Source organism: Nycticebus coucang, chromosome 17 (genome assembly GCF_027406575.1).
Source record: "Nycticebus coucang isolate mNycCou1 chromosome 17, mNycCou1.pri, whole genome shotgun sequence".
Lineage (NCBI taxonomy): Eukaryota > Metazoa > Chordata > Mammalia > Primates > Lorisidae > Nycticebus > Nycticebus coucang.
Window position 1 is genome coordinate 81,517,982 of NC_069796.1, and position 17,405 is coordinate 81,535,386.

Here is a 17,405-nt window from a genome sequence, read left to right on the forward strand (position 1 = left end):
AGGTCAGCCGCCTTCCGGGACCAAAGACGGGTTCCCTGGTGAGCCTGAGACCCCTCCTCCCCAAGCCTACCTTTGAGATCACGGTCAGGGCGCCCCCCTGGTGGCAGAAAGACACCGCTCCCTTTGTAGCCAGTGAGGCGGGAGGGGCGGCCCACACCAGATCAGCCCCTGGAGGCCCAGAGCAGCAGGCCCAAAGGGATCTGGATTTCTTTATTAACAGACATGAGCACGACCCGTTACAGAAGTTTGTGCTTTCCAAAAAAACAGTTACTGAATGTGAAAAAGGAGCCCAAGCAAAGAGGAAGGAGTTGGGGAGGGGCCACTAAAGCCCCGGGGCCCCATCCACAGCCCTGACCTGAATCTCGCCTAGGGCCTCCAGCCTGGGACCTGCCCGGCAGGAGAGGGCGGGGTAGCCGAGGGGCCCCAGCTGGACCTGCTACTTCCTTTGGGCCAGGCAGGGAGGAGGTCCCAGGGAGCCAGAGCCCACGAGCCATTTATTGCCATGTTTTAAAATTCGTGCAAAATATCTGAAGCCCTGGACAGAGAATACAAAGTGATATTTTTCCAAGAAACATAAAACTAGGAAAAGAGGTGGGGGTACATTTTCCCACCAGAGCTCCCCCCACGCCAGGCCCCAAGCAGGGTGAGACCTGTGCCCTGGCCAGCTGAGCAAGGAGGACTAAGAGCTATAATCCGGACCGGGCGGGGAGGGGTGGAATTTGCAACAGCGGCTCAACTACCAACGGAAGGAAAACCAGTCAACTGTACAAGTCTCCTATCAACTTTAAAAAAAAAAGAGAGAAAAGCTGTAAAAGTCAGGCCCTGTGGGTAGGGAAGCGGCCAAGTCCCCGGCCAGGGCCGGAATCCAGAGTGGGTGCCAGGCGGAGCTGCAGGTGCGGCGGGCCGTCTGGCCAGAGGCAGCGCAGGTGGGCGGCCTTGGTGAGGGCACCTAGGGCTGGCACCATCACTAATCGCCACCCTCGAACCCCTCCTCCTCTTCTGGTACTGGGTCTGCATCCCAGCAGGTGATGTCGATTTCTATGGTGTTAGGAGGGGAAAGGATTTAAAGAGATGGCCCAGCATATCCCTGATTTTGTCCCCAACCTCTGGGAGCTGTGCCAGCAGTGTGTGTGTGGGGGGAGAAGAGGGGAGAGTGCCAGCCAACATTCAGACCCCTCACCCGAACTCCTTCCCACCATCTCTCCCAGTACTACCTGGAGGCTTATTGTAGAACACAGGAGGTGGAGCCTTTGCGCACAGCTCTTCAGATTGGGCAAACTCCTCCTCCTGTGACTGGCTGAAGTACCCCTCGCTGGCCTGCAGGGGAAAGCACCAGGTCACTGGGCCCCACCCAGCAGGACTAGGGCTGACCTATCAGGCCTGAGCTGGTTTCCTCAGCAACCGATGATTCCATCAGTAGTTGCTAGGGAAACACAGAAGCCTGCACAGGGAACAGGACCGGAGATGGCCCAGAGAAAGGGAGTGGAGTGAGCATCCCCCCAATAATGAGAGAGGTGGGTACAGCTGCAAGCCTGAAGAGAGCCAAACCCCACTTAGCCCAACTACCAGCCCTCCCCTCAACCCACCCACCCCCACTTTCTCCCTGCCCGACCTGGGTCCCTTCCTTCTGGGTGGTCTCGCCATTGGTCAGCAGGTGGGGCTCCTGCTCCAGCTCTGGCTCCTGCTCCAGCTCGAAAGCTGAGGGCAGAGCTGGGGCCTGGGGGGTAGCCAGGGGCTCCCCTTCTGCTTCCTCCTCTGGGTCACAGAAGGTGGCTGGCGGTTCAGGCAGCTCATCAAAATTGAGAAGGTTGGCACAGCCTCCACCTGCAGGTGGCAGGGGCTCCTGAGCCACTTCATCCAGCAGGGGCACCTCTGCCAGGGTGACCTCAGTACCCAAGGATGGCGTGGGGGCCCTGGGTGCAGAGGCCCCTTCCCCATCACCAGGCCATAGGTCGATGAGGCTGGCAGTGGTGGCAGGGACATTGTTGGCAACAGTGGTGTCAGCAGTGATAGTGGCAGATTCAATGGTGTTAGCTGCGTCAGCATCAGCCACTGAGGTGTCTGCCACAGTGGTATCAACCTCAGCAGGCTCCACTGCAGGCTCCATTGGGGCAGTCGGGACAACCTGCTTTGGAGACTCCTCCATGAACATCAAGTCCTCCTCAGGGCTGCCTTGTCCACGGGGAGGCAACTGTGCCTGAGGGGGCTCCTCCCTGGGGCCAGCCCAGGCCTGAGGGGCTGCTGCTCTTGTCTCTTCACTGTCCAGGCTGGGCTCCTGGGTCTCTGTCACAGCAATGGAGGAGACAGATACAATCAGCTCCCTTGGGGAAGGTTGGAGACCTTGGGCAGACACTATACTACCTGCCTACCCAATGAGAGAGGGAGTTGGGGACTTACCTGAAGGGATCATCTCAGCACCAATTGCCTCCACCCGGTATCACTTTACCTAGTATCTTTAAACCCCTCAGCAGCTCCAGTGTAGAGAGGTCCCCTAGCTCACCTTGGGCTGGTGGGGGTGGCGGTGGCAATGGTGGAGGCTGCGAGGATGTGACCTCATCCAGGGCCCGTTCGACCTGCTCAGCGACCGGGGTGGAGGCTGTGCTGGAGTCGGATGGACTCCGGGTGGGGATGGGGATGGGTGCCATTCTCCGGTGGCTGTCCAGGTGACTGCCTGTGGGAAAACCCCAGGTTGGTTAGTAAGGGCAGGGGAGCCAGATGGGACCAGGACTGTGCACCTGGGGCCTGGCCAGCACCTCCTCTCTGGAGTCTGAGTGGGGGCTGGGAGCTTTCCAGGTCCCCCAGGGACCAGACTATAGCTCCAGACCCTATAAGCCAGGCCCCTGGGGGCCAGTGCCCCACAGGGCCAGGGGCAAGAGGCAGGCAGTACCTCCTCTGGGGACAAACACCAGAGATCAGCAGTCAGGCTAGGGAAGTGAGGGTGGGAAGCTGCTGGGAGGCGGGGGCCCTCCTTACCCCCCGCAGAGGCCTGGGGCTGCTACCTACATGGGAGGGAGGAAGAGAGGTTTGGGGTGCGGTGACAGGTGATATAGGGAAAGGGAGTCCTTGGAGGGGAGGAGGAGGAAGAGGAGGAGGAGGAAGGCCCACTGTCCGATGCCTTTATGAAAGGGCAGTACGGACGACCTGCCAAGAGAGAGACAGACAGAGAAAGACAGAGGACAAGAGAGGGTCAGTCTCCCCCACCCCCGCCTGAGGCTTCACCCGCCCCCAGGGCTAGCCCTGGATGTCCAAGCTGCCTCCAGCCAGGGCGCACACTCAGCCAAACCCAGCAGCAAACGCACAGTACAGAGCCTGCTACACACAGCCAGCCTCTGAGCAGCAGCACAACAGGGACAGCAGCACACACAGGGCCAAGCACACTTGGACCAGCAATAGCGAGCATAGGAGAGCGCTGGGCAGTGGGGGCGGGGCAAAGCGCAGGGAGGGGCCAAACGGAGCCCAGGGGCGGGATGCAGGCTCAACCTGAGCCAAGGTGAGAGCCCAACCCACATGCATCCTCAACCCTTCAGGCCAGACCTAATTCGTCCCAGCAGGGCTACTCCCAGAGGCTGGTGCTATATGCCCCAGCCCACGCCAGAGCTGCCCAGTTGGCCCTCGCACTGCCCTTGCTCAGCCAAGGCTCAACATTGACACTGCCCCGGGCCCTTCTGGGTGTTCTGCCACCTGGAAAGCGGTAGGTGGAAGCACGTTGGATGAAGGGCCTCTCCTTCTCCAAGGGGTCGTTGGGCAAGGCTTTCCTTCTAAGAAAGAGTCCCAAAGAGGCTTGGGGCCATGACCTGAGGAGTGGAGGTCAGGTGGGGGTGAGACCTGGGATTGCCTGGGACTACCTGGCCGGTGGTTGAAGGGCGAGGGCACATCACAGCTGCCTGCAGAGGCTGATGCAACTCGTTCCTGTTGCTTGAAGAACTCCCGTGGATTGTCAGGCCGCTGGGCAATAATGGCTGCTGCCTCCTGAGAAAATAAGGAAAGGGTTGGTGCCAGGTTGAGGGAGCCTCCACCCACTTCACCTGTCCCGTGCCCCCAGCTCTCACCTCTACCTCTGATTCTGACTTCTTCATCTGGGTTTCTTCTTCCTCATCACGCTGGTCACCCTGGAAACCAAAGGGACAGTGTCCTGGGCACCCACCCCACAAGGGCTCTTGGCTTTCTTTCTTTTTTTTTTTTTTAATTGTTGGGGATTCATTGAGGGTACAATAAGCCAGTTACACTGATTGCAATTGTTAGGTAAAGTCCCTCTTGCAATCATGTGGCTCTTGGCTTTCTTAAGGCCTGCATGTTTGGTCCACAATCTGGGAGAAAGAATCTCTGAGGCAGCACTGCTGTCTTCACCACTTTGCACACAGACCCTCTCCCCACCCTCCAGGCCCTTGGCCACATAATCGCCAGGCCATGGGCACCTAGATCACTCACCTGCTTGCTCACTTGTCCATCTAAGCAGGCACCCAGGAACATGCCTTTCTTTGTAGCTAACTTTCGTCAGCCCTGCTATGCCAGTACCAGGGTCACCACACTCCCATCATTGCCCCAGCATCATAACCCAGACTCCTCACTGGTCCCAGTTTCCCTGCTCTCCTCATTTAGCTGCTGCCCTCTATAGGCCCTGAAAGGACCTTCCCAAAATCCAGATCATGGTTTTCCCCAGCTTAGAGTCCTCAGGTTTCCCATGAGCCACAGCAAGTGCTGGCTGAATATGACCCACAGATGGCTTTTGTTTTGCTGGTGTGATATTTTTAAACTATGTTAATTAGTTGCCACTACTTAAAAATCAGGAACTCTCAAACTGAAATTGGAATCCAGTTTCTCTTGAAATGCCAGAGGCCCTGGCAATACTACCTGCATGCCCCCGGAGCAGCTGTGGGCCAGGGTTGCACTGCAAGCTGCCTGACACAAGGCATGCATGTACTTGCCACAGCTCCCACTGTGCCCTGCTGGGCTTCACCTGCCCACTTCACACATGTTCTGAAGGGGCACAGGTAGGCAGGACCCCTGACCCAGCCCATATTCCCCTTCCCCCACCTGACCTACCCGTCACCTCTCCAACATGCTCCTGTCCCGCCCCAACTTGCCCACACACTGATGTAGATGTCAAGTCCTCAGCATGATGCAATCATGACTCCTCGAACAGGCATGCCATTGCTCATCTCTGTGCCTTGGCATAGGAGACAACCTCTCTCCATTCAACCTGACCCCTACCCCATGCCCTGACCCTGTAGTTCCAGCCATAGCTTGGGCACTGCCTCCTGGGTGTCCCTGACACCCACCACAGATTATATTATATCATGATTTTCTGTTTCTGGGGTTATCTCCCCCACTCCCTATGAGTGACACAGGATGAGGACTTGGGTCTAAGAGTGGCCAGCACAAGGCTGGTACATGTTTGTGCAACCAACTCACTATACTGAAGGCATCTTATTCAGTGTCCCCTGCTGCTCATGAGGCAGAAGGGGCCAGGTGAACAAGAAGCTACAGCTGAGGTGGTGAAGTAACAGGGCTTATTTTTGAGCACACAGCCTACAGGGGTCCTCAAACTTTTTAAACAGGGGCCCAGTTCACTGTCCCTCAGACAGTTGGAGAGCCAGACTATAGTTAAAAAAAAAAAACTACAGGGCAGCGCCTGTGGCTCAGTGAGCAGGGCACCGGCCCCATATACCAAGGGTGGCGGGTTCAAACCCAGCCCTGGCCAAACTGCAACAAAAAAATAGCCGGGCGTTGTGGCAGGCGCCTGTAGTCCCAGCTACTCGGGAGGCTGAGGCAGGAGAATCGCCTAAGCCCAGGAGTTGGAGGTTGCTGTGAGCCGTGTGACGCCACAGCACTCTACCGAGGGCAATAAAGTGAAACTCTTGTCTCTACAAAAAAAAAAAAAAAAAAAACTATAAACAAATTCCTATGCACACTGCACATATCTTATTTTGAAGTAAAAAAATGAAATGGGAACAAATACAATCACACCGCCTCATGTGGCCCGCGGGCTGTAATTCGAGCACACATACTTGTCTATCAGAATGCATTAGAGGGCCCTTCATGGGGCAGCGCCTGTGGCTCAAGGAGTAGGGCGCCAGTCCCATATGCCGGAGGTGGCGGGTTCAAACCCAGCCCTGGCCAAAAAACCACAAAAAAAAAAAAAAAAAAAGAAGGGCCCTTCATAGTATTTATTCCCCACAAGAAGTCATACAACGATAATTTTTTGTCTTCCAGAATGAAGTGTGAACTCCTCCTCTGACCTTGCTCTCTATTCCCTACCAAATTCCTCCCACTCCTCAGCCCACTGGGTTCCAGTCTGGCCAGGGTCTTTGCCTTCCCAAAAACAAACATACAAACCACCAGCCTTTGCAGCCCCTGCCTAGTGTATGTAATCTCACTAGGCTCCTGTTTTGTTCAAAAAACGGACCAGGCCAGACACAGTGGCTCATGCTTATAATCCCAGCACTCTGTAAGATCAAGGCAGGAGCATCTCCTGAGGCCTGGTGTTCAAGATCAGCCTGGGCAACATGGTGAGACCCCACCCTCTAGCAAAAAAATGTTTATTTTATTAGTTGGGCATGGTGGTACATACCTGTAATCCTTTTTTCTTTTTTTTTTGAGACACAGCCTCAAGCTATTGCCCTGGTAGTGCAGTGGCATCACAGCTCACAGCAACCTCTAACTCCTGGGCTCAAGCGATTCTCCTGCCCCCGCCACCCAAGTAGCTGGGACTACAGGCACCTGCCACAACACCTGGCTATTTTTTGGTTGCAGCCGTCCATGTTGTTTGGTGGGCCTGGCCTGGATGCATACTTGTAATCCTATATACTCTATATCCTAATCCTCTATACTCAAGAGGCTGAGGCAAGAGGATCACTAGAACCCAGGAGTTGGAGTCTGCAGTGAGCTGTGATCCTGCCACTGAACTCCAGCCTGGGCAACAGAGCAAGACCCTATCTCAAAACAAAACAAACAGTGGCAGCTTACCAACAAAGGCTTCACTACCAACCATGTGACCAACACTGAAACAAGGACTGTAGGTAGGAGAGAGATCAATATGCTAACTGTAAGGGTCAAGAGCATTGTGCCTAAGCATTTTCAGATACATGAGAGCTCCCTGGCTGCCCCAGCCAAAAGAGATCCCAGACAAGAAATGCAATTCTTATTAATAACAGAGGAGAGAAAGCAGAACAGCTCCTTAAGCCAAGAGAAAGCATTTTATGGTGTTAAGTTTCAAAGTTTCTCACATGGGATCTTCTTTTTTTTTTTTTTTTTGTAGAGACAGAGTTTCACTTTATTGCCCTCGGTAGAGTGCCGTGGCGTCACACAGCTCACAGCAACCTCCAACTCCTGGGCTTAGGCGATTCTCCTGCCTCAGCCTCCCGAGTAGCTGGGACTACAGGCGCCCGCCACAACGCCCGGCTATTTTTTTGTTGCAGTTTGGCCGGGGCTGGGTTTGAACCCGCCACCCTCGGCATATGGGGCCGGCGCCCTGCTCACTGAGCCACAGGCGCCACCCACATGGGATCTTCTTTAAGAGGACCTGAAGTTACAAGGCCACCATACTGATCTAGAATGTCCACTGTCAGGATGAGTGTGGTAGCTCATGCCTCTAATCCTTGCACTCTGGGAGGACAAGGCGGGTAGACTGCTTGAGCTCACCGGTTTAAAACCAGCCTGAGCGGGCGCCGGCCCCATATGCCGAGGGTGGCGGGTTCAAACCCAGCCCCGGCCAAACTGCAACCAAAAAACAGCCGGGCGTTGTGGCGGGTGCCTGTAGTCCCAGCTACTCGGGAGGCTGAGGCAGGAGAATCGCTTAAGCCCAGGAGTTGGAGGTTGCTGTGAGCTGTGTGACGCCACGGCACTCTACCGAGGGCAATAAAGTGAAACTCTGTCTCTACAAAAAAATAAATAAATAAATAAATAAATAAATAAAATAAACCCAGCCTGAGCGAGGGCGAGACCACATCTCTAAAAATAGCCAGGCATTGTGGTGGGTACCTGTAGTCTCAGCTACTTGGGAGGCTAACGAGTTGAGCCCAAGAGTTTGAGCTTGCTATGAGCTGTGATGCCACAGCGCTCTACCGAGGGTGGCAAAGTGAGAGTCTATCTCAAAAATAAATAAATAAATGAAGGAAGGAAATTCTGACAGATACTATAACGTGGATAAATCTCAAGACAACATGCAAAATGAAATAAGCCAGTCACAAAAGGGATAAACATTGTATAATTCTCCTAAGCAAGTATACAGAGTAGTCAAATTCATAGAGACAGAAAGCAGGATGGCTGCTGGGGGGTGAGCATTGGGGAATGGGGAGTTATTGTTTAGTGTGAACGAAGGTTCAGTTTTGCAAGATGGAAAGTTCTAGAGATGGATGGATAGTGGTAATGGCTGCACAGCAATGTGAATGTACTGACCTATACACTTCAAAATGGTTTAAATGGTACATTTTATGTAATGCATATTTTACAATTAAGAACAGACAGAATCAACTAATTAAAAAGAAAGATCATGCCCATCTTGTTCTCCACCTTGTTTCTAACACCTGGCCCATGCAGGTGGAAGGTGTTCACTGAATGGATGACAGAGGCTGCTGCTTACCAACCACTCATGATCTCCACCCATCCAGGGGCTGATGTGACTGGAGTGACCCTCAACAGCCACTTAATGCTAGTGCCTACATGACTTTCTTACTTCCTCCCTCTCAGTCTCCTATGGGTGTGACCCTGAAGCTAGTTTGCACCCCCATGGCCCAAGATCTGGCCTTCACAGTCCTAATCCAGATGAGTATGAGCCCCCACCACCCTTCTTGAACTAAACCATGTTTAGCCCTAAACAACCTTAGCTATTTCTGAAATACTAAATTCAATTCAAAGCACAGAGATTTTGACTGCGTTGTGATTTTCAGGAACTAATACACAGGACCTTTGGGCCATTCGATAGGAATGAAGATTCAGAGACATGGACGGCAGCCCATGAGGAAGGGAGCTGCTCCAAAGGAGACACTGCAAGGCCCAGCATGGTGGCTCACGCCTGTAATCCTAGCACTCTGGGAGGCTGAGGTGGGTGAACTGCCTGAGCTCACAGGTTTGAGACCAGCTTGAGCCAGAGCGAGACCTCGTCTCTAAAAAATGGCCAGGCATTGTGGCGGGTGCCTGTAGTCCCAGCTACTTGGGAGGCTGAAGCAAGAGAATCGCTTGAGCCCAAGAGTTTGAGGTTGTTGTGCGCTATGACACCGCGTCACCCTACCAAGGGTGACAAGTGTGACTCTGTCTCAAAACAAGACAAAAAACAAAGAAGACACTGCACACTCGAGGATAGTTGCTTAAAGCACTGGCCCAGGCTCACACACCACTCTGCAGCACTCTGTGGCAGGAACCAGGCCTTGAGCCTAAATGCAAGAACTGTGTCTAATCTACCCTGAACTCCCCTGGCCTCACTGTGGGGGAAGGAGGAGGCTGGTCAGTGAGGGGGTCAATGTAGATTTTCTCTTCTGAGCAAGATAAACTACCCTGAGCTTCTCCAAATTAGTCTTTTTTCCAGTCAGAGGCCAGAGCCCCATATAATGGGGTGCCAGGCCAGAAGCTCCATGACCCCCGCCATGCTCAGGCAGGCTCCCAGAACGCCTGTGCTGTCCCCAAGCCACTGATCTCCCCACGAGGCCCAGGAACAAAGGGACCATCCTCACTTCTTGGACCAGGAGACCAGGAGTCCTGGCAAAGAACTTACAAAGATGGACTGCTCCTTCAACCTCCTCTTGGCCTCTTCAGCTTCTAAAGTCTGCTGTTTCCTCCTGAAATGATAAATTTAAGCAGGAAGCACTCCTGTGGGCTGCCCTGGACACCTGGAGGACCACCGATGGGTGGGCTCACCTGTGCTCTTCGATCTGCTGCTCCCGCTCCCGGTAGCGCCGCTCACGCTCCTCCTGCTCCTGCCGCTCCTGCTCCATCCGCTCCTGCTCGAACCTGAGCCTCTCATCCAGGGCCTTCTTCCGCTCCTCCTCCTTCCTCAGCTCTTCCTCCTTCTGCAAGCAGCAGAGGAGGGGCAGGCCCTGAGCCTGGGGGCCCGGCCCCTCCAGTCCCTCCCTGCCCCAGGACTGAGGAAGCAGTGGTTCTGGGGAGTCAGGGGAGAGCCATGTGGGCACAAGGTCAAGAGGGCTCTCTGCTGTCCCAATTGAGGGACTCAGAGCTGCCCCATGAGGCCTAGGAGGGACAGCTCAGTCTGAAGGCCACGCTCAGGGTCTCAGACCTTGGCCTGCTCCCAGAACTGCTCGCGGTTAATCCGCTTCATCTCTACAGCTGCATCCGTCTTCTGGTAGGTGGTACCCTGCAGAGTCAAAGCAAAGGGTGAGCCCTAAGAGGGACCCAGCAGGCCAGACTCAGGTGTCAGCACATTTAGGCAAAACCAGGCAGCCCCAGGCACACACTGACCACGGGCTCTGCGTTCTCATCCTCCCGCAGCCGCAGCCGGTGCAGCACAGGGCTAGAGAGCCGCGCCAGCCCGTTGGAGAGCCGCTGCCCAATGGCACCTGCATCGATGTCTTCCACACTGCTGGCGTTTACGATCACATCGACGCCCTTCCACAAGAAGAAGGCAGTGTTCAGGTGGTATCAGGGATCCCTACCATTACTACCCCTGGCACACAGACCAGGACGGCTATCCCCACCCATACACCATAAGCCCTGACCCCATACACACCTGGAAGAACTCAGCCACTTTGGCCACATGGCTGGCACAAGCGCACTTACGGGCATCAGGCACATCTTCACCTACCTACAAAGTACCAAGCAAAGACGGGGTCAGAAAAGGACAACAGGGGCCCCACATATGAGGTGCCAGGCCCTTGACTACCTTCCCCAGGGCTGGTGTTCTCTCCCTCAGCTCCCTTCCCCAGCCTGAAGCTGCATACCCAGTTGATGAGCACGTATTTTGGCAGAGCAGCCAGTGAGTCCTTGACGCTGCAGAAGCCGTACATCACCTTCTGGTTCTCGAAGTGGCCTGAAAGCTCCTGCAAGCCCCCTTCTGGGGGAGTCAGGAAAGGGTCAGGACTCTCCATCTCCTAAACCCTTACCCTAAAAAGGGCCCGGAACCCAAAGGAAAGACTTCTCATGGGCTCTGCAAGCATAGCCAAGGGTCTTCTGGCCTCTGAGATCTGGAGGTCACATTCTGGGCTGGAATGTGGGGGGTAGGGGACAGAGGACCTGGGTTTGCCTTGGAACCTTCCAAGACTGATTTGGGGTAGGTCACACATCATCACATCTCACTAGGTGCTAGTGCCCAGCAAGGCAAAAAAAGCCTTCTAGCTTTGGTGCTAATTCAGGCCATCCCTAGGTCCCCTCCCCCTCAGCTGTGTGACTCCGGGCAAATCATTTTCCCTCTCTGAGGCTCAGTCTTCTCAGAAGTCAAATGTTAAGCAAGGCTCCCTCCATGGATGACTAAAGAAGGAAGAAGAACACCCCTTGGACAAGTGTGGGTCTGTTGGATGCAGGCAGGAAGGTGGCTGGGAGCCAGGTGGGTGGGGAAGAAAACCAGAGGAGGCGAGGAGAGGAAGGCCAAGGAACAGCTGGAATTCTTACCTCCTGAGGCTGCAAGCTTGAGGTCATCTGAGCCATCTTCATATGTGTATAGAGCCCTGGGGAAAGGGGAGGTGTCTCATCTAAATCTCAAGGTCCAGGCTACCAATTTTGAGTGGGGATGGCTCTGGGGAGGGAGAAGGACATGGAGAGAAGGGGACAGGAGCAGGGAGGGCTCCTGCTATTGCCATAACAGGGCCAAGCACCATTTCAGGTGGGAGCCCAGCAGGGTACATACTGGTAGCCCTTTGAGGGCTTGGGTCAAGTGGGGAGCAGGGAATGAGGGAGAAACTGCTGCTTGGTGGAGCTCAGAGTATCCCAGCCCTGGCCCTGCCAGCCTACAACCCAGTGGAGTGGTATGCGATGGAGATTCCAAGGCGACGGTTCCTTGGTTACCGTTCCCTGGCTACCACAATCCTCATCCCCCATTGGCCAGTGCCAGGAACGTACCTGGCACGTGCCTCGGTACCCGCTGCCCCTCCCCCCCATGGGGAGGGAAGGGGAGGAGACAGAACCTGGCACATTCACAGCTATGGGCATCCCCCCGTAACCACAGCAACCTGGCAATTGGCACACAATCAGCCCACCCCAGCTGCATTCTCCAGGAACACAAAGGACCCTGGGGACCCACCCTCAGCCTCAATCTCCGCCTCTCTGAAATGGGGATGAGGTCACTGCAGTCTCTCTGCCTAGACTCTGGCCCCAGGGCAGCCTTGGCTCCTGGCCTTCCACCCACTATGTCCCCTCCACCCAGCTGAGGCCTCTGTCTGCCTCCTGGGAGTGCTGGCCTTTCCTTCCGCCTTAGCTTTGCCAGAAAGCTGACCTAGCAGCCTTCCTCCTTCCTCCTCTTCCCTTGCTTTGTCTGGCCTGGCTCCTTCTCTCCCGGCACATCCATTTCACTGAGGGGTGTGCAGCAAAGAGGGGAGTGCAGAGTCCGGATGCCTCCCACCCACATGCAGGCACAGGCTGAGGACTCTAGGAGGGAGGAAGGGTCCTGCCACCTGCCATTAGCAGGGAGGAAGAGTCCTGCCACCTGGGAAGAGCCTTGTTCCTGAGGTTTAGAAGGGCTCACACCCTTCTCCAAACTAAATCTCAAGTGCCAAGGCAGGAGGCTGTGAGGAGGAAAGACAGGAGAGGAGGGCAATGGAGAAAGAAAACAGGGAGAAAAGGCAGAGAAACTAAGATAGAAGAAAGGAGAGAAATGAAGGAAGAGGAAACGAAGGGGGGTGGGTGGAGGGGATATCTGGCCTAAGCCTGGGGAGGTTGCTGCCAGGGTCAAATGGCCCCCAGCCCCACTCCATCCTGATCCACTCCCCCCCACCTCTAGAAAAGGGCACAAGTGGGCTATGAAGCTGGGAGCTTCTGGTCCAACTGTTGCCCCAGCCTCAGCCCAGCTCCAACAGCTGCTTCCCAGCACAATTGTCCCACCACCTGTCTGACTGCCCTAACCCGTCACTGGGAACAAAGGGTCCTCAGAGAAGCAGGGTCTGCCCCTCTCCATTCACAGAAACTGGGAACAGTTTCCAGGCACTGTTCTAGGTATCATCCCAACCTGGGATGACTTGTCTTCACCTTGCCCAGGCTCTCCAAGGGCTCTTCCATAGTCAGTCCCTGGCTGGCCACCTCCCGCCACCTCTTCCTGCTCCAGCCATAGCACTTCCCCAACAGAAAGCGCACCTCATTTCAAACCTTCAGCAGCCCACCTCCCTCAGCTCCACTTCAGCTGCCTTTCCATCATAACTCCGTATCAGATTACATGTTGGGTCTCTCTGATGGTTCCCATCCCAAGCACAAGGCTGGGTAGGAGTCTTTACCCTGTGTGATCCTCTTCACACGAAACGCCAGATCTGCTTCTCTGCCTCACTCCTATCCCTGACTGAGCCCCTCCATCTTTCAGGGTCCAATGCCAGCACCCCAGGCAATTTCCCCCGAGCCATACCTCCGCAGGGCATTTACCACCCCCACAACCTGAGGCACCCTGGGCCTGGCAGTGAATCTGCTGGACACCCAAATGGGATGGGAGAGTCAGGAATCTACACATCTCTCCATGAACTGGAAGCTTCATGAAGGCAAAAACTCTTGACTCGCTCAATAAAACACATTTTGTCCAGCACAGAGCAGCATCAGTAGGTGTGTGTGATAGTGACACAAACTCTTAGAAACCATCTAGGCCTGAGAAACTGGACAAGGGTGAGATGGGAGCTGGCCTGTGGCAGCTCCAGGGAGATCCAGGGGTCAGCTAGGGGGCTGAGGGCAGGTGGACCCCTCAGGACAATCCCACTCTTAGGATATTAGAGCTGGAAAGGCCTTGGGTAGCCCAAATATGGTTGAGCCTTCTATTCTTTTTGCCAAGAGGTCCAGAGAGGACCAAAGACTTGTTGGTGGTCAATGAGTCATATCCTAACAAGGCAACAGTGGCCTTTCTCACCGCACAACCTGACTTCCTGGGTACCTGCTCTCAGTGCCAGGGCAGTGGTTCATTTCAGATACCCTGCCACCTAGGTGTGGGCTCCCCGCCCCCCAATCACTCTCTCCCTTATTAGAGGCAAGGTAAGGGCGGGTAGACAACAATTATACCTAAGACACCCCTCCCTCTGGGCTAAGTGCAGGGTCTATCCTTGAGTCTTGAGACCCCACTGCATTCTGTGCTGGGTGCTAGGGCACTCATGCCCCCTTCTGCAGAATATGATCCTCATAGCCCTTCTCTAAAATGCTATCTGGGCCTTTGGGAGTGAGCAAATGTGTGCATGTGCGAGGGTGCATGTGTGCATCTGTGTGTGTCCCACACACAACCCAGATGGGGGGTGACGCACACCAGTGATGAATAACTCACTTTGGCCACATGGATGGTGGGAGCTGAGGCCTCTGCTCAGCATGATGTGGGGCAGCAATAGTGTGTGGCCCTGGCACTAGGCCACCAGAGCTCTGCTTTACAGGGGTTAAGAGAAAATAGGGTGATGGTAGACAACATTCCCCAGAGTAGGGGGTGAGGGAGGCTTTCTGGGATGAGTTGGGTCTCTCTCCAGGCAGGGACTTATCCCAAGGCCAGTTCTTTCACCAAGCCAAACCGGCCACTTGCCCAGAACTCCTCCCATGATCTCAGCCCCCCAGGGAAAGGGCTGGGACAATGGGTGGGCCACCTGCCTGCTTAGCCTGTGCTGGCTTCTCCTGTGACTGACCTGCAGGACACAAGAGCTTGTCTCCCTCGTCCATCCCTCCAGGCTGGCTGCCCGCCAGTGCTGCAGTACCATGGCATGGACGCCTGGCCATCTTGTCCCTTTCTCGAGCCCCCAGGTCAGTGTGTCTACCTGGCTGCCCTTTCAGCCTAAGTGGGGTCTCTTGGAGCTGCCCTTACTTAGTGCCTGTTTCCTCAAGGAGAAGAGTCTCTATTTCCTGTCTATAGGGGAGGAGAGGCTTAGGAACAGAATGGGTACCTGCCCCAGAAGAGTATTCTGAGGAGATGATGATTCCTGGATGGGGCAGTGTGGAACCCCATGGTTTTCTATTCCTGCCACACCAGGGGCTCCAGCCCCAGAGCAGGTGGTCCATACCCTCCCCAAGCTAAGGGGGGGAACAACAGAAGGAAGAGCCCCTATCAGGGACCCAGCAGCCATGCTAGGGACCCAGGGGACCTACTCACCCCCAGATCCCTCTTTGGGGGTCCCTCTGCTTGTTTTCCAGAGGTAAAACAAGGTACCAGGGATCTGGACTGGCACCAGAGAAAGGCAGGTCAGTCTCCTTGATATCCCCTAGCCCAGCTGCCTAGCCCCTGCTATCGGCTTCAAGTATTGGAAAGAATTGATCATTCCTGCCTTTTCAGTGACCCGGAGAGGTCTGGGAGTCACTTTGCAGTCACCATGTGGCAGTGAACATCCTTCCATCACACTCCAGCCCAGGTTGGGGGGGGGAGGGCGGCCAACTCGGAGAGGTCCCCAGTGGGCGGGGCGCCCCGGCCCCCAGCCCGCTCCGCTCCTCCCCCGCCCTAGCTTTCCTTTGTGCTGAGGCCGGGCCGGGCCAAGCCAGGCAAGCTGCGCTGGCTTCGCTAGCTCGGTCCCCGCCCCGTCCCCTCTCGGTCCTCACCCGCTGGAAGGTGGCGAAGGTGCCCTTGGCCGCCCCGTGCACACCTGTCCCCGGGGCAGGGGGATGGTGGGAAGTGGGGGATGGGCTCCCGCAGGGCCACGAGGCCCGGAGTCACGCATCGGACCCCGCGTCCACCTGGTGGACCCCGCGTCCATCTGGCCTGCGACCGGCCGCCGCTCCCACTGAGCGTCTGGGGCGCCTCCGGGCGCTAGGGGCCCAGCGCTGCCCCGCCTGGCTCACCCGGCCCCTCCCCCGGCGCGCACAAAGGCAGCCCCTCCCTGACCCTCCCGGCCCGTTGCACCATTTCGGGGTCTTCCCCTCCTTTCCTGGCTGCGGGGCGGCAGGGACGAATGGAAACAAAGGCGCGGCGGCGGCGGCGGCGGCGCGGGGACAAAGGGGCCGGGGCGAGGGCGGGGGGCTCACCAGTCGGCCGCGCTCTCCTCCCGAATCACCTCCTCGTATGCCGCCAGCAGCTCCAGGCGGTGGCCGCTGAAGCTGACGCCGGCCATGCTTCGGGCCGGACCGAGGCCGAACGGACAGACGCACAGACGGACGGACGGACGGAGAAGGAGGGAGGAAAAAAGAGGGAGTCGCGGCCGACGCCTCTGAGCCTCTGCAGCGCTGCGAACCCAGCGAGCCAGCGGCCGGGGGAGGGGAGCCGGCCGGCGGGGGGCGGGGGGCTCTGGCTCCGCCCGGCTCGCTCCCTCCCTGCTCGGTCCTAGCGCCGCCTGGGCCGGCCCAGGGGGAGGCCCGCCCCCCCTTCCCGGCCTGCCCCGGGCGCCCCCACGCCCCTTGCTCACGCGCCTTCCACGCGGCGCCGGGGCCAATGCCTCCCGCACCTCCAACCCTCCCCCGTTCTGGCCCCGTCCCCTGACCCCAACTTAGGCGCTCACCCTCTTCCCAGTCCCAAACTCAGCCCCGTTCCCACCTTTGCCCTCCCAGTCCTTATCTGGTCCAGCCCCACCCATTGTTTAATTTACCTCCACCCTGGTCCAGCCTAATCCCTAGCCCCAAGCGAGTTCACATACCGGACCACTTCTGGCCTGTCTTGCAGCCCAGCTCTGTCCCTGAAAGAAAGGTCCATTCCTAGTCCATACCCATCACTGTCCACTGCCATCTGAGTTCCAACCCCAAATCAATCCCAGGTTTGCCCTCCCAGCTTTGGCCCTGTTCCTGACCCAACGCGTAGCACTACGGGTCGTTCACCATGCCATCCTAACTGTACCCTCCTCAGTCCAACCTTTCCTAGGCCTGTCCTGATCCCAGTTGCTAACAGCACCCCTCCCTCCTGCTCCATAGACTTGTCTCAGGCCAGTCCTACCCCATTACCCCATCTTTGCCAGCCTCTTTCCCCACCCACACCTGTGCTCTTTCAGATGGGCCAGCCTAGGAAATACGTTTCCTTCTCTCCTCACTTCTCCCAGAGGAATCCCAAGTGGCATTCAGGAAGCAGCATCTAACTCCAGACTCCCAGGGCAGCAATCCAAGGACACTTCAGGGTGAGCCTCCTGGCATCTGTATTTCCTAAAGCTCTGAACACAGAGGGGCTGGGGCCCAGAGAAATCTCCTGAAAGGAGTGAATGCCACACCAGAGCCTCCTGGAACATCTCCATTCCTTGCTGGGATGGAACCCTGAAACCCTCTACCTCCTCTCAGAAACCTTTTCTACCATTAAAAAACCTCCCAACCCCATCTCCCCAGGGGAGGTGACACGTTGAGCATATTTCACTTGGTCCCATCTGGGGTAGAGGAGAAAGGGGTTCTAGCTAGGC

The 17,405-nt window shown here is 56.2% G+C and overlaps 1 protein-coding gene across 4 annotated transcripts; it reads right to left on the reverse strand.

Annotated features, from left to right (window-relative positions):
* Nucleotides 1-193: 193 nt before the first annotated feature.
* Nucleotides 194-16,865, reverse strand: DBN1 (drebrin 1). 4 transcript variants are annotated; one of them, XM_053567500.1, is made up of 15 exons: nt 16,057-16,865; nt 11,557-11,612; nt 10,890-11,002; nt 10,679-10,753; nt 10,411-10,557; nt 10,229-10,306; nt 9,853-10,004; nt 9,710-9,773; nt 4,050-4,109; nt 3,846-3,969; nt 3,004-3,141; nt 2,501-2,671; nt 1,613-2,283; nt 1,215-1,317; nt 194-1,038 (listed from the first exon to the last, which is right to left on the reverse strand). In XM_053567500.1, the coding sequence occupies exons 1-15, from the start codon at nt 16,140-16,142 to the stop codon at nt 968-970; spliced, it is 2,109 nt and encodes a 702-aa protein (XP_053423475.1). In that variant the 5' UTR covers nt 16,143-16,865; the 3' UTR covers nt 194-967. The 4 variants fall into 4 exon arrangements, with proteins under 4 accessions (XP_053423475.1, XP_053423474.1, XP_053423477.1 ...); XM_053567499.1 differs by lacking the exon at nt 16,057-16,865 and adding an exon at nt 15,634-15,807; XM_053567502.1 differs by lacking the exon at nt 3,004-3,141 and having other exon boundaries at nt 16,057-16,854.
* Nucleotides 16,866-17,405: the final 540 nt, after the last annotated feature.